The sequence below is a fragment of the Petaurus breviceps genome, unplaced genomic scaffold, assembly GCF_028583685.1.
Source record: "Petaurus breviceps papuanus isolate PSGF00001 unplaced genomic scaffold, PetGlider_PUasm1.0 90879, whole genome shotgun sequence".
Taxonomy (NCBI): domain Eukaryota; kingdom Metazoa; phylum Chordata; class Mammalia; order Diprotodontia; family Petauridae; genus Petaurus; species Petaurus breviceps.
Window position 1 is genome coordinate 7804162 of NW_027187368.1, and position 17447 is coordinate 7821608.

The following is a 17447-nucleotide window of genomic DNA, read 5'->3' on the forward strand; positions in this document are numbered from 1 at the left end:
CTCCTCATGTCACCATTTGAGTTTTTTGTTTTGTTTTTGTTTGTTTTTTTTTGGCAAAGATACTGGAGTGGTTTGCCATTTCTTCCTCTCAGCTCATTTTAAAGAAGAAGAAACTGAGATAAACAAGATTAAGTGACTTGCCAGGGTCATACAGCAAGGAAATGTCTGAAACCAGATTTGAACTCAAGAAGAGTGTAGCAGCAAGCACCTTAGCATACCCAGGATGGCTGCTAGCAGAGGTTCGTAGATCTGCTTTTCTAAAGGAAAGCAACTCAAAATAGTTTAACAATCTTACTTTAATCAAACATATATCATTTACCTAGTTCATTTACAAAGTCAGCACTCTGAACTTCAGAGAATACAAACGGAAGTTACAACAGAAAATAACAATTCATCCAACAGGGCTTCCAGTTGTCTGACCATTATATCCATACCTTGTTAGTTACCAGAGAGGGAAGCACCAGCATCTGGGTTTTCAAAGCCAGTGGGCTCAACGACTGCCCAGAATCTCATCTGGTCAAATCACACAACTCTTCCCAAAGTCAATCCCAAAGCATAACCTCACTTCAGGGTATATATAGCTTTCTCCTAGGTCAGAGAATGTCACAACCCTCTTGACCCACTGCCCAATCACAAAGTAACAAGGTGTGGGCATTCCTGAAAAATAAGACTCCCATCACAGGCTCCATGTGACGACATTCAGCCTATTGGGGGCAGAGAATATTTTCAAATCAGGAAAGGTTCTCAGAGTCACTTAAGCCTATCAAAGGGCCCATGGACAGGGAAGATCTTCAGATTCCCATTCCCATAACAAAGAGGAATCTTACTGACTCCAGACCCAACAATCCATCCATTGGGTCACCTATCTGCCCTATAGACAAGGTTATCATCATACATTCAGAGGTGTGAGAAACGTCAGATGGTTATCCAGACCAACCCCCTCTTAATATAGATGAGGACCCTTAGGCCCAGGGAGTGGATATAATTTGCCTATTCCTGATGAAGACATAATAAATCTTTGTGACTCTTAGTTTTGTAGATGTTCAGTAGCCATACTTTTGACAATGAACTCTAGAATGTTGCCAGTAGCTGGAGTCAAATTAACTTTGCCATAGTTCGCAAATTTTCACTCAATCTTTTTTTTTGAAAATCAGAACTTTTGTCATTTTTAAAACACTAATGAGATATCTTATGTTGTAAAGATGACTGACAGAGGCACTGCAGTCACATCAACCTATTGTTATATGGTTTTGAGAGGTAATTCACCCAACCCTCATCAATTTAATGCAATGAGGCCACTTAAATTCTATCTCCCTACTTTACCTCTATTCCTTGTGTCATTTTCAAGCTAAAATCATTATTCTTCCCACAAATATTTTGTATCATTGATATCAAAATCAAATTAAAATGGGGCCCCTTAATCTACTCATAAAGATTCTTGTGGGCTTAATATTGACTTAGCATTTTTCATTTATTTTCTTAAATATTTTCTAATTGCATTTTAATATGGTTTGGGGTATATTCAGGAGTGTTGTGCACACTCAGGAGACTGGCACCTGTGTTTTAAACAATGTTAAGCCCTTCAGATTGCTGCATTTCCTACATAAGTTAACTTCTTAATAAACAATAAAAATATACTTCTTCCTCCTTTTACTAACCTATTTTTTAAAGTTTGCCTTAAGAATTCACTTACAGAGTTTTAGTCATAATTGTGTTTTCTAGTTTGCTTTCCTTGTATTAGGAAATCTGATTCAGTTTGTTCATTGCCAAAACTTTGTATATTTATGTATAGACAACTGAGGCCATGGATTTATTTTTGGTTCCTTCCTTGGTTTTTGTCTCTTGAATTTCTGATCATTTGTACTATGATTTCTTCCTATATTGTAACTACTTTCTATGGCATCTAACTTGTTGTAAGCAAGTTTTTGCCTTTCCCTTCTTTTTTTCAGCTTAAAGCCTTTTGATTAGATTTTTAACACCCAAAGCATATAAATTATTTCTAGCCTTGTAGGTTCCATCCCTAGCCAACAGCTCTTCACTCCTCTGTTTTAAGTCATGGTCCAGAAATCTAATTCCCTTTTCCAGACAGTCATCTCAAACAACTGTTCATTTTCCAATTCTGTTTTTACTTTCTGTAGCTGTTGCCTTAGCACAATAATGATTGAAACATCATTTATGCTTCCTAGGTCTTAAATTTATTGCTTAAGACTTCATAATCCTTTGCAATGATTTCTAGATTCTTCCTGTCATCATCTTTGCTCACATGAATCAATCAATCTGATAGTCATCAGGTTTGACAAATATTGGGAGGTTCAAATAGAACTCATTATCTTTTCCCAAAAACCTTTCTCTCTTCTGAACTTTCCTATTACAACTGAGGGCACCACCATGCCCCCAATCCCATCTAATTTTTCATCCTCAGTGTCATCCCTGACTCCTTATTTCTACTTATCAAATATATTCAATTGGCAAATCTTGTGGATACTTTCAGTAGACAGATAGACATTTACTTTACTAAACTTACAGTCACCATTCTAGTTGAGGTCCTCAACACCTTTTTCTCAGTCTAATTTTATAACTATTGGTCTCCCTTGCTCAATTTATGCCTCTCTCCAACTGTCCTTCAGTTTCCAAAGAAATTTTTCTAAAACTTAACTCTGACCATATCACCCATCTCTTCAGTGAACTCCAGTGGTTCTCTACTATCTCTAGGGTCAAAGATAAAGTCCTTTGTTTTAAATTAAGGCTCTTCATAACCTGGAATCTTCCTATTTTTCCAGGCTTCTTTCACTTTATTCCTTCATAGATACTCTATAATCAAGCCACATTCATCTATATTCTGTTCCTTTAACATTTCTCATCCCTATGCTATTGCATTGCCTGTCTCCCATTCCTGGGAGAAATGTTCTTTGTCTATGCTGTTCCTTGTACTCAACACTTCATTGCCTAACTTCATGTCTTTCAATTAACTGTCTTCACTGATTGGAATGGTTTCTCTTATTATCCCTAGCTCTTAGAATCCCTGTTTTCAAGATTGATTTCAAAAGGTGGCACCTTTTTCAGAAAGTCTTTCTTGTACCCCCACCACCCCCTAAAAGAAGCTACACCTTTTCCTCAAAGCTTACTTTCCAGCTACTCTCTATGTAAATACTTATTTCTCTACATGTCATTTCTCCAATTAGAATGTCAGTTCCTTGAGGGCAAGCACTAGTCTTCTTTTCTTTGTATCTCTGGTGCTTAGCAGCTTATCCCAGAGTCTATCACATAATTAGTTATTAATCCATTCTTGTTGAATGAAGGATTGATTGACTGGTTATATGATTTAAGATAAAAAATGGTATTTCTACCAGGATAAACCCTGTCAAAGGCTATGAATAGGCAGTTTTCAGATAAAATAATCAAAACTATCTACAATCATATAAAAATGTTTTAAATCACTATGTATGAGAAAAATGCAAATTAAGACAACTCTGAGGTGCCACCTCACACCTGTCAGATTGACTAATATGACAGAATAGGAAAATAACAAATATTGGATGGGATATGGGAAAATTAAACACTAATGTTATTTTATTAAAACTATTATTAGTGTTTTATTAAAACACTAAATGGTAAAGTTGCATACTGATTCAACCATTCTGGAGCACAATTTCTAACTAGGCCCAAAGTACTATAAAAACATGTATACTTTTAGACTTAGCAATACCACTATTAGGTCTGTATCCCAAAGAGATAAAAACAAATAGGAAAAGGACATATGTGTACAATATTTATAACAACTCTTTTGGTGGTGGCAAAGAATTGGAAATTGCAAGACTGTCCATCAATTAGGGAAAAGGTGGACAAGCTGTTGTGTTGGAATACTATTGTGCTTTAAGAACTGATGAGCAGAATGCTCTCAGAAAAACATGGAAAGACTTACATGAAGTGATGCAAAGTGAAATGAACAGAACCAAGAGAACATTGTATATAATAATGGCAATATTGTATGATGGTCTCCTATATATAACTTAGCTATTCTCAGCAATCCAATGATCCAAGACAATTCTGTGGGACTTACGATGAAAGGTACTATCCATATCCAGAAAAAAGAACTGGCAGAGCCTGAATGCAGATCAAAGATACTTTTTCTTTACTTTTTTCATTTTTCTTGTTCTTTTTTGTTGTTGTCTGTGTTTTCTTTCACAGAATGACTTACATGGCAGTGTGTTTTGCATGACTATGCATGTATAATCTATGTGAAATTGGTTATCTTCTCAATGGGGGAGAAGATAATATAGAGCTCAAAATTTAAAAAAAGTGTTAAAATTGTTTTTACATGTAATTAGGTAAAGTATATTAAGATTTCTGAAAAAGAAAGATAAACCTTGATCATCAGCACTAGTAACTCTGAAATGTTTAAAGTGAGATCCTCAATTCTTTCTAATTCTTGTTAGAACTCTGTCATCCACCTCACACAAAAAATTGCTTACTCTGACAAACTCAGTAGTTATCTTTTGCGTGTTGAATTTGTCCCCTTCTTTTGAAATCCAAATCAAATGCCACCTCTTCTAAAAAGCCATCTTTGATCTTCCTGCTTACTAATGACCTTCTCCCTCAAGCAAAGCACTTTATATCTTAATGAGGCACTTTCCCTGCAAGATTGTGTATTAAATTTGTCTGTGGTGTTGTCATATCTACCTATCAAACTGTAAGACCCTTGAGGTCCGAGACTGAGCCTTATCTAAATTTTGTTCCTAACTCAGTGCTGTATCACATTGGAAACCTTTTCTTTTACTTTCCATTGCCATGTTGGGGGAATGTGGTCATGGTTGGGGTATGAAATAAATGTTCTAGTTCCCTTCACTTATTTTTTTTCTAAGTTCTTTGCATCAAAGTATGTCCACATATTTACGTGGATGAACATATCACTCAATATCCATACCCATTTAACTATCTCTACTTGCCTACCTCCACAATTTACATGCATGGACTTACACATTTTAAACACATGTGACATATATATATATATATATATATATCACTAAACTTTGGACTACTTTTCACCATTCTATAACCTCAAAGGTTTCAGGATGTGGTGGCTGTAAACCCAGCTATGCACTCACTGCCACATGACCCACATTAACCTCTGTGTCATTTATTCTCCCTGAAAGCTCCTACCCCTTCCTAAATGATCTCAGCAATACTTACCAACAGGAAATTGAAGCATGAGCTATTTACTCTTAAAATATTTCACAAGTAAAAGATGTGGGAGGGGAAGTTCATTCCACCTACTGATTGCATATTATATTTACAAAAGAAGAGAAGGTTGGCTGGCTGTCCATCTGTTCTCAAACACTGCTAAAACTGTAGATACCATATTCTCCTTCCTCATAAGATAAGGAGTAGCTTCTTACTTAGAGGCATTAGCTCTCTCCTCTTCAAAAAGTGCCTCCCAACTCTTATTTAGCTCTAAATGTTGATACAGATAGTTCATGCATTCTATTAAACGTTGGATACTAGATTTAGAAAGAAGGGTGACTTTAGAGATCGTTTAGTCCAGGGGATTCTTAAAGTGGTATTGATGGACCCTCCAAGGCAGGAGTATTTGTGAGGGTTATATGAAATTATGGATAAAAGATATTTTTTCAAGTCTTAAATTTCTATATAAATTCCAGTTGTTGTCATTTGTTGTTGTTATAATTTATTAACCAATAATTACCAGGCCTCCAGTCTTGTGATGACTCTCTCCTTGAAACTCATACTGTGTTCCTTATGAGCTCAAGCACTGGTTACAGAACAAAATGGGGGCGTGCTGGTAAATGTTTAACTAGGCTGGGGTGGCAGATGGGGTGAGGAATTCACGTACCATACTTTTTTAAGTTTAATCTGAATTCTGCATTATTAATACTTTCCTAAACCTAAATAGTCAACAAAACAATAAATCAAGCTCTGATTTGTAGCAATTGGCAATTTCTGAGGTGTAAATGCTCACACTAAAAATAATGAACAATTCTCTGCAAGGCATTTAGATCTGTCTCCATCTATCTCTACCCTAGGGGGTCTGCCAGTAGATTCCAGGGTTTAAGATGGCAGAGTATAGGCATCAATTCAGTTGAACTCTGCCAAAATTCTACCCTGAACAACTTTAAAGTAATGTTTTAATTAAAATTCTGAAGTGGCAGAGCCAAGAAAAGATCATGGTGAGACATTTTTTCCAGCCTAAGACAACTTAGGAGGTCAGCAGAAGAGAGCTGTGACACTGAGGTGGAGGCCTGTGTGGAGTATATGCACATAGCAGCGTACTAGTGGTGGGCCATGGATCTGGCAGCAGCGGCAGCAGCAGCGGCAGCAACAGCAATAGCAACAGCAGCAGCTTTAGGAGCTCTTACAGGGATGTAAGGGGCTTGAGTAACTGGTCAGAAAGAGATTAATGGAGCAGATTGGCAACTTTATTACTTATAAACAGTTCTGGGTCATAGTTCCAGGGAAGAGAAGAGAATTTTTGGTCAGTCATAAGGGAAGTAGGGGACCTACTAGGAATTTCAAGGGAGAGAAAAGTTCTGCAAGTGAACAGGGACCATTCTTAGGTAAAGACCAGAGTGTATACTAGAAGAGCATTGACCACCTCTCTCCCCAAATCTTGGAATTTTGAAACTTTGGAAACATTGAAAACTGGAGACCCTCAGGACTACCTTTGAAAACAGAAGCCCAACAAAGCCTGAAGCTTTGTCTCCCCATTTCCAGGTGAGCAGAGCCAAACTTTAACATAAAGTTCAAAGTCAAAGAAATAGGCTAGAAAAAAGTAAGCAAACAGCAAAAAATATTGAACTTGAACAGCAAAAAATAATGAACTTGGTTATAAAAAAGCAACTACAATGGAAGGGAGAATCAAGACAAAACACAGAAGATGGGTAACAAAGTCAAAATGGCTACAAACAAAGCTTCAAAGAAAACTGCTAATAAGACCTGAGTCCAAAAAAAGAATTCCTGGAAGAGTTAAAGAGAAAAGAATGGTAGTGGAAAAATTGAGAAAGGAAATGAGAATGCTCAAGGAAATTATGAAAAGAGAATTAACACCTTATTAAAAGAGACCCCCTCCCCCAAAAAATAGTGAAGAAAATAATACCTTTAAAAAAGAATTGACCTAATGCTAAAAGAGACAAGAATTCACTGAAGGAAAGAACTCCTTTAAAAGCAGACCAGACCAAATGGAAAAAGGAGTTACAAAAATTCACTCAAAAAAGGACCGGAGTATCCAATAACTTATTTATTTTTTGCCTTTTTGGTAGGCAATTGGGGTTAAGTAACTTGCCCAAGGTTACACAGCTAGTTTTTTTTGTGTGGGTGTTAAGTGTTTGAGGCCAAAACCGAACTCTGGTTCTCCTGAATCTAGGGTCGGTGCTTTACTCACTGCATCACCTAGCCGCCCCTATCCAATAACTTATTTTGCCAGGTGATCTTCAAAATCTTCCTAAGACAGTTGTAATGGAAGCAATTCAATTTCCTTGGCATGGCACTGGTAGACTGTCCATGCTTCGCACACATACAACAAGCTCAGCACAATGGCTCTCTAGACTTCAGTTTGGTAGGCAGCCTAATATGTCTTCTCTCCCATACATTCCAGCAAAACCTCTCAAACACTGAGTTAGCTCCAGCAATGTATGTGCCAAACACATCATCCTTGTATGCTTCCCTGGAAAGTATACTGCAAAAGTAAGTGAACTTATCTACAGCAATCAAAATTTCTCCATTTACTATAATAAATGGTTCCACATCTGGGTGGTAAAGTGCTACCTGGTAGAGAACCTCTGTTTTCTTGGTGTTATTTGTTAGGCTAAAATTAGCAAAAGCAGCAGAGAATTGATCCGTACTTTGTTGCATATGAGCCTCAAAAAATCAGAGGAGGGACCATTGAAAAATCATTTCAATACCTGAAAGCCAGTATTATCTAACAAAGAGGCTACAAATAATATTTTAAGAGAATTTCAAGGAAAATTCCCCTGATATCTTTGATACAAAGTGTAAAATAGAAATTGAAAAATATTCACCTATGGCATCCTGAAAGATATTCAAAAATGAAAACTGCCAGGAATATTATAGCCAAATTCCAGAGTTCCAAGATCAAAGAGAAAATACTTTAAGTGGCCAGAATGAAACAACTCAAATATCATGGATCTAGGCAGGATAGCACCAGATTTATCAGCTTCCATTTTAGTGGAACAGAGGACTTGGAATATGATATTCCATAGGGTAAAGGAACTAGAATTACCACCAAAAACCAATCTATCCAGTGAAAGTGAGCATAATCCTTCAGGAGAAAAATGTATATTTAATGAAATAGAGAACTTTCAAACTATCCTTCTGAAAAAACCAGAACGGAATAGAAAATTTTACATCCAAGCATAAGATTTAAGAGAAGTACAAAAGAGTAAACATGAAAATGAAATCATAAGAGACACTCAGTAAACAAAAATTGTTTACATCGCTATGTGGGAAGATGATACTTTATAACACATATAGACTTTATCATTTTTAGGGCAGTTGTAAGAACTCTGCATAAACAGAAGGTATGATCAATTATATTGGGATGATCTCAAAAGATGAAAGTGAGAAAAGGAATGCACTTAGAGAAGGGGGAAGGGAGAAGTAAAATGGCGAAATTTTTCTCATAAAAGAGGCATGCAAGGAATAGCTTTTACAGTGGAGAGCAAAATGGGGGGCAGTGTTGGGCAATGCTTGAACCTCACTCTCCTCAGAATTGGTTTAAAGCTGGGTTTATACACACATGTATATATATTAGTGTGTCTACACATATATGTATATATGCATGTGTGTATGCACACACATATATATACATATACACACTCAGCTGAATATAAACATCTGTCTGACTCAATAAGGAATTAGGAGGGGAAGGGGATAAAACATTGAGGGGATGATAAGGGAAGGGCAGATTCAGGGAGGCAATGATCAGAAGGAAAACAGACTTTTGAGAAGAGAGAGGATAGGGAAAAGAGAGAGAAAGAAAAATAAATATAAAAAAGGGGATGGAAGAAAATGCACAGTAATCATAACTGTCAATGTGAATGGGATAAACTCACCCATAAAACAAAAGCAGATAGTAGAATGTATTGGGAAAAAAGAATCCAATAACATGTTGTTTATAAGAGACACACTGGAAACATAAAGACATACACAAAGATAAAACAAAGGGCTGGAGCAGAATCTGTTATGTTTCACCTGAAGTAAGAATAAGTTAGGGGTAACAGTCATAATTTCATACAAAGCAAGCAAAAATAAACCTAATTAAAAGATAAAATCAGGAAAACTACATTTTGCTAGAAGGTATCATAGACACTGAAGTGATATAAAAAATATAGCAAGTTTCTCAGATAAAAGTCTAATTTCTCAAGTATATAGGGAAAAGAGTCAAGTTTATCTAAAAAAAACATTTAAAGACCTATTTACATGAAAACACACTATTTATATACATACACACACTATACATACCTTCATGCACTATATACACATGCATATTTATATGTACACATGTGTATCTATGCATATGTGTGTACATATGTATATGTGTGTATGTATATATACACACATACATGTATACATACAAATATATGTGTGTATGTATAAAAACAACTCTTTTTGTTTTGGCAAAGAATAGGACATTGAAGGGATATTCATCAACTAGGAAATTGCTGAACAAATTGTGGCATCTGATTGTGATGTAGTATCTATGAGTTATAAGAAATGATGAGGGAGGGTTATTTTGCCTGGCAGGGGGGAGGGGCGGTTCCTGGGAAGATTTATATGAACAAAGTGAAGTGAGAAAAACTGGGAGAGTATTGTGCACAGTAATAGCAATGTGGTAATAATGATCAAGTGTGAAAGACTTGCCTACTCTGAACAATACAATAATACAAGACAATTCCAAATGATTCATGATAAAAAAAAAATGCTATCCTTCTCTGGAGAAACAAGTGATGGCCTCTGAGTGCACATTGGAGTATAACATTCTTGCTTTATTTTTTTGTTGTTGTTGTTTAAGATATGGCTAATGTGGAGATATTTTTTGCATGATTTAACATGTATAATTGATATAATTTTGCTTGCCTTCCAAGTGACTAAAAGATGGGATAAGAGGGAAGGAAGAGAATTTAAAACTCAAATTTAAAAAGAAAAAAAATGTTAAAAAATAATAAATATATTATTAAATATATATAATATATTAGGATTTATAAAATGTCTTTATTTCAATATATTTGGTTGCCTTTGTAATCCTATGTTTCTTTTTTTCTTTTTACAAATACTATTCTGAAAATGGGTCTTTAGGTTCTACCAGATTGCCAAAGGTGTCCTTGACACACACAAAAATATTAAAGATCCTAAATCTAGTACAATTTCTCATTTTATAGATGATGAAACCAAAGCTGAGAGAAGTTACATTACTTTACATAACATCATAAAGGACTAACATCATAAAGTGGCATTTGAGTCCACATCCTTGGACTCCAACTCTAGTGCTTCTTCCACAGATATAGGAGAAAATACAGAGCTAACTTTTAACTTATGGATTATCCACTCTCCTCACTTTACAAAGGATTCTTCTCATTTTACAGATGAGGAAACTAAGTTCAAGAAAGTTAAAGAGACATGTCTAAGATCACACAATATGTAGTAACCAAATTTGCTTTCTCTGCTGTAGAATCTCAGAAATAAGGAAAACTCTAGAAGTCAGTTGATTCAATCCCCTGCCTCTAAGCAATATGATATGCCAATTCTAACTAGAATGCTTTCTAACTACAGTCAAGGATCATTATTCTATCCAAACACATTTAATGCTATAAATGGGATAATTTAGAAATTATTTTTTATACCACAGTGCATATACTTCAAGTTTATTTTTTTTAAGAATGCATACTCCAGAAACTCTTTTTTTTTTTCAAAACTGAAATCTAGATTGGACATTGTCTCTTATTCTTTATGTAACTGTTTTTAGAAATTAAAAAAACAAAGAGAATGTTTGAATTAGCTGAAATATTTGAGTAGCTTATATTTTAATGCAATAAAAGTGGTCATAGATCATGAAAGATTGAGAGAAACTAAAAGCCTCATTTTATGAAAGAAGTAACAAATTCATAGAAGAGAAATTATGTGTTAAAAGCTCCAGCAAGTCAGTGGCAGAACTGTTGCCAGAACTTATATCTACTTGTTTCCTAATTCATTTCTTATGTGGCACAGCAGTGGATAGAGTGCTGGTCCTGGAGTTAGGGAGACCCGAGTTCAAATTTGACCTAAAATACTTACTTACTTGCTATGCTACCCTGGAAAAGTCACTTAACCCTGTTTGCCTCAGTTTCCTCATCTGTAAAATGAACTGGAGAAGGAAATGGCAAGCCACTATAGTATCTTTGCCAAGAAAACCCCAAATGGGCTCATAAAGAGTTAAACATGACTGAAAAGTGACTGAACAACAACAAAGCTTCCATCTTAATGTTAAACATCTTGGATTGTTTAGAATATTTGTATTTTTTAAGAAAGAATTCGTCTTTTTTTTTTAATCTGCAAAATGGAAGGACTGAACTACATAGTGTCCATTGTCCCTTCCTACTCTAACATCTATGAGACTCAGTGTCACACTGAATTATAGTAATGAAGGGTAAGATATACATGTGCTTATGGAAAAGAGAATAGCTCTTTCTGCCATAATCAGGTGACTCTGGCTACCTGGTCCCCTACTCGGCTGCTTCTCTATGACTCTTTGTTCTGCCATCTAGCAATGCTTTTCTCAGCCTTCTCCAAAACACGTGTCTCCCCAGACTAGTGTCCTCCCATTCCAGGTATGTGTTTCGGCGTAGCAGCCGGTAAAGTTCCACTTGCTGTCGTAGCAGTGACTTCTCCACTTTCTGTAGCATGATGAAGATGATACCTCCCTGGCTGCTCAGAAACTGCCATGTCTGGGCAATTTCATACTCAAACTTGCACCAGCGGCTCTGGATAAAGTGCTTGGAGATCACAACAATGACCTTCCGACTCTTATGGAAACCTTCCTGTATAATATTAGCAGCAATAGCCACCCCAGGGATAAAGTCTCGGTAGTGAAGGCAGAGTTGAAATGAGGGAACACCCTCTTCAAGGTTTTTCACCAATTCCTTCCTCACCCACTCCTCATCCTGACTGGAATAGATGACAAAGGCATCATAAGTGCTTTCACCTCCACTAATTTTTTTGCAGCCAGAAAGCAGCATCAGGTGGAAATAGAACTTATAGACCATGGCCAGTACCAAAAGCACCACAATTATGCCCAAAATAGACATAGAAATGATGGTATTTTTCATCTGACAGGTTACATTGTCAAATAACAGCAAAGAGACATCTTTCATATGAGAAGGGGTCTGGCAAATCATTGGCTTAGATCTGTTCAAAAGTTGTATATGCTCTTTCACCCACTGAAAGAAGATTTGATGGTCACAGATGCAGTCAAAGGGGTTTCCAGAAAGATCAATAGAAACCAGGGTCCCTGACAGAGCCTGTAGATTCTGCCCATCCAATGATGTGATACTGTTGGAACTGCAATTCAGGACTTGGAGGTTCAAAAGAGGCATGCAAATGAGCGGATCAAAAGTCTGGAGATTGTTATGACTAATATCCAACACCTGGAGTTTGTAGAGGGGCTCCATTGCTTTTTGGAGTACTTGTTCTAAGTGACAGTAGGAAATATTTAGTAAGACAAGCTCACTCAGGTTCTTGAAGACATCACGTAAGATATTGTCCTGAAAAGAGTTGCCAGCCATTTTCAGATGTCTGAGATTGCTCAAACCTGTGAAAATGTATTCAGAATCGACACGAGTGTTTGTGTAAGAAATATCCAGGTACTGAAGTTTTGTGAGTGAGAAGAAGGCAGGGAAAATATTCTGACCTTTCATTTGGCAATGTTGAAGGTCTAAAGATTCTAGGTTCTCAAGACCCATGAAGTTCTTAGACAAAGTGATATGGGCATTATAACTCAGGTTCAAATATTTCAGCTTGGGTGTATGAAATATGTCATTAGAACAACAAGACAAAACATTCAAAGCATTTTGGCTGAGGTCCAGAAACTCCAGACTGGGAAGTTCCAAATCAGACAAAGTGGTGAGATCTTTGTGGCTAGTGATCCGGAGTTCTTTAAGGCAGGGGAAAGAGGTAGGCAGCAAGTTAGGCAGCATATCAAAATTGCATTTAGTTAAGACAAAGGAGAAAAGCTTAGGAAATATTGGTAGGTTAGTCAGCTCATCTAAGGGAACTGTTACTAGATGTAAAACAGAAACATTGACTAAACATTTGAAAAATCCATTATTATCCGAAGGGAATGTAGAGGGGGCAACCATCCAAAATTCATCAACGTTCACCTCACACAACCCATCTAGGATGTTGCTCTCAATTCTGTCCATTTCGTTTTCATTTTTGTAGTTTCCAAGGACCAGCTTATCGACTTGTAAGCCAGTCATTCCCTTAAGACAAGCATACATGATTACTGAGCTGTAAAAACTTCCTCTAAGAATTAGTCCAGATAAGTGAATCCCCTTCAAGGCACCTGGATGGATATGTTGAATAGGATTCTGGGAAAGGTCTAGGGTGAGATTGGGATTCAGTTTTATAGACTCTAAATCTCCATCAGAAATATTTTTTATCTGATTCAGGTGAAGGTCCAGATGCTGCAGGGAGCTGAAGCTGGCAAAATAACTGGGCAACTGAAGAGAACTGATGGAATTATGTCCTAGATATAGCTCCTGTAGGGTCATGAGATGTCCAATGGGGAACTCCTCCAGAGACACAAGATTTATTTCTACAACAACCAGCTTCTGTAACTTTGGCAGGCCATAGAAGGCTCTGAGACCCAGACTCTGGATTGGGTTTCCCGTCAGGATCAAAGTAGAGAGATTATTTAGGCCCTGAAAAGTGTCATCTTCAATCTTTTGAATATCACATCTGCAAAGAAGAGGGATATAGTGACATTTTTTTTTGCATTGAGGAAAATTCCAGAACAGAATCCTACCAACCCAGATGCCCATACAGATGTGGTACAACAGGTGAATGTGCCCCAACAAAGAGATCAAACGGGCAGATATTGCTGGCATGGCATTATTAAGTCAGATGCATGAGCAGACACAGTATTATCACTCTGGAAGTATAGACAAACACACAATTATCACACCAGGCATACGGAGATAGAAAACTAAGCAGAAAAAAATCACTTAAGGTCTAAACAGAATTCAGTGTTGTGGTATTGGAAACTGGGACATGGAATGGCTGGTTAGTAATGACTTTGGTCAGGAAACAGAGATAGACATAAGGCTTTTTGTTCCATGCCATAGGCACGTAGCAGTGAATAAGACTGTGTGTGATTTCCATGAATATACAGGTATGTCATCCAAAGCAAAACGTGACCACTCAACCCACCCCATCAAGAAGAATGCAGACAATATTACTGGCAAACTTGGCAAGTTGGATGAATCAAGCAGCATATACTTATTTACCACTGGAGAGAGGCAACATTTTGCAATTGAAAGTGAAATTGAATTATGAATTAAGGGGCCTGATGTTCAATTTTTCCAACTTTGTTACTAACTTTTCTAGAGTGTTTTTCGGTAAACTTACTTCACTTTGTTGTGCCCTAAGTGTTTTGTCCTATACAATGAGAAATTTTAAATGATTCTCAGTCATTTCTAAAGACATTCAAATTCTAATGTCCTTTCCAGCCCTGTCATTCTGAGTTTTAAGGTCATTTTTTAGCTTTAAAATTCAAGGTTCTAAGTTACTTGCCACTAGCTGGTAGCTCACTGGCACAGTGCATAGAGCTTTGGACCTGGAGTCAGGGAGACCTGAGTTCAAAAACGTCCTCATGATGCTTAATAGATTTGTGACATAGGTGAATTACTTAATCTTTTTCTAATTCAATTCCTTAATCTGTAAAATGGGGATGATGGTAACACCTAATTTCTAGGGTTGTTTTGAGGATTAAACATAATAATATTTGTAAGGACATTCACAAATCTTAAAGTGCTAATTGTCATACTGGTAATATCAGTATTCTGAATTCTAACATACCTTTATTTCTGACATCTTTTAGTTTAAAATCTCCCTTCCCTCCCCACCCCTCAGCCCCGTCAAAGAATCTATGGTCAAGTACTCACTAAAATTTAAAGCCTCTTTGCTTAACAAAATGAAGCTGTCGCCCAAGCTTAAGAAAACAAATAAACACACTCTTTAGACTGACTCAGTGTATACCAAAACTTAGAACTATTAAGGGAGTTTCCTAAATGTGTTAAATGACTAGCACAGTTAATAGACATAGTTAATGACAGGTTAATGACACAGTTAATAGACACTATTAATAATTAATGTCATTCTGTGAGAAAGACTCAATTCTAGACCACACAGATTTCTACTTCTAAGGATCTAGGATCAGTCCTATCTCTTCTGTTATCTGATCCTCAAGGCATCCTTTGTCTAAAATCAGGAAAGCAGTAACATTCCCTGTTTAAAGGTAAGGAAGCTAATTGAGCAATGAAGGAGTTAAGGGATGAAGCTAGTTCTGCAGAGATATCTATCCCCCCACTATGGCAATAGGACTGGTTTCTCTGCACCATATACTCTTCCTTGCCATTAGTATTCTTCAGTTAAACTCATGACCAACTGTGAGAGAGACACTTTTTCTGGGAGGACACTATCCGCCTTCAGGTGAGCACATTCATTTGCCTAGCCAAACTCTGTAACAACACAACTCCCAGATAGAAAACTGCCTATTCATGACTCTTTATAGTCCCTCAGTTTTTTAGTTTGAATCAGAAAATTTATACAGCTGGGGAATATAGATTCATGAAATCACTTAGACTGAAGTCCTCCCCAGGTGAATTACCTACCTTCCAGAAAACCTAACAAAACCTTCATGATTCTTCCTTCACTAACTTTCTTTCCTTCCTCTCATTTCCGACCATCACTCTTGCCACTTTAGGCTCCCAAACACTTTATAGTTGAACCATTTCAATTCTAACTTTTAGATTAATTCCTTTCCTTTTCTCCAGACTTTTCATCCCCTTATCCAATTTACACAAACAAATTAACCAAAGCACTTTAGCTAAAACATGCCTCTGATTACTGTGTTCTGAACCTACAGTGGCTCCCTATTGCTTAAAGGATAAAATACAACTTCCTTAGATTGTTTTTCAACTCACTTCCCAATCAGGCTGCAAATTATGAAATGGCAGAGCAGTAGGACTGAGAGCCCAGGGAAATTTGGTTTGCATTCTGTCTCAGCCACCACCTTCTTGCTTAAGCTTTGGCAAACCCTTGTATTTCTATGGCCCTCATTTCCCTTTGGTGTGAAATGAGGAAACTGTGTTGAATGATCTCTAAAGAATAAGGAGACTTGGATATAAATTTGTCTGCTATTTACTGATTCTATTGACAAGTCATTTAATCTCTCTTAGCATAAGTTTCCTTATCTGTGAAATCAAGTTAATAATACTCAATGGTTTATTGCATGAAGAACACTTTATAAACTCTAAAAGTTGTAGGAATGCAAACTATCTTTATCTTCTACTACTCCCTTACACAAACTCTTCACTCAAATCCAACTGATATTCCTTGAACTTTCCTTGTAACTTCTCATCTCACTCTATTCTCATAACCTAGAAGAATTCCCCCTTTTCCTGCCCTATTTAAATCCTGGATCAGCCACTTACTAGCTATATGATCTTGGACAAGTCATTTAATCTCCTAATTTCTTCATCTGCAAAAAAGGGAAAATATTTGTACTATTTGCCTCCCAGGGAGGGATAACAAGAAAGTACTTTTCAAACTTTGAAGCAATATAGGAAGGTGGACATCATATCATCATAATCACAGTATTAAGATTATTAATTATTAATAATAATCTTCACTGCAAAATTATGTCCATCCTTCAATGCTCAAGAAAATTATATCTTCCTGCTCACACTATTTATTATCATATTCTTTTTTATTATACTTATTTTGTGCATATTTTATCATCCAAGTAGAATAAAATGCTATGAGAAAAAGAAATTTCATTCATCTGTCTGTGCCTCATAAAGTCTGGGGCAGAAAAGATATGTAGGCTTTAAGCGGGAAAGAATTTGCAAATCATCCAGTTCAGTTCACTAATTTTGCAAATGAAGAAACTAAGATCAAGGGGCTAAATGACTTGTTCATGATCTTATGAAGAGTAAGTATCAAAGTCAAGATTCAGCCTTGTATTTTTTTAAATCTCTAGCTCTTTCTACCATTCCATAGTTGCCTCTATTATTACAGAAAGAGGAGAAGAAGAAGAAGAAGAAGAAGAAGAAGAAGAAGAAGAAGAAGAAGAAGAAGAAGAAGAAGAAGAAGAAGAAGAAGAAGAAGAAGAAGAAGAAGAAGAAGGAGGAGGAGGAGGAGGAGGAGGAGGAGGAGGAGGA

General features: G+C 36.6%; 1 protein-coding gene across 1 annotated transcript in view; it reads right to left on the reverse strand.

The window, feature by feature from the left end:
* Positions 1–278: 278 nt before the first annotated feature.
* TLR4 (toll like receptor 4) overlaps positions 279–17447 on the reverse strand; it is a 23147-nt gene continuing 5978 nt past the window's right edge. The window contains exon 3 of the mRNA XM_069073815.1: positions 279–13962. Within this exon, the coding sequence (XP_068929916.1) occupies positions 11730–13962 (2233 nt within the window). The 3' untranslated portion in view covers positions 279–11729. The remainder of the gene's footprint in view (positions 13963–17447) is intronic.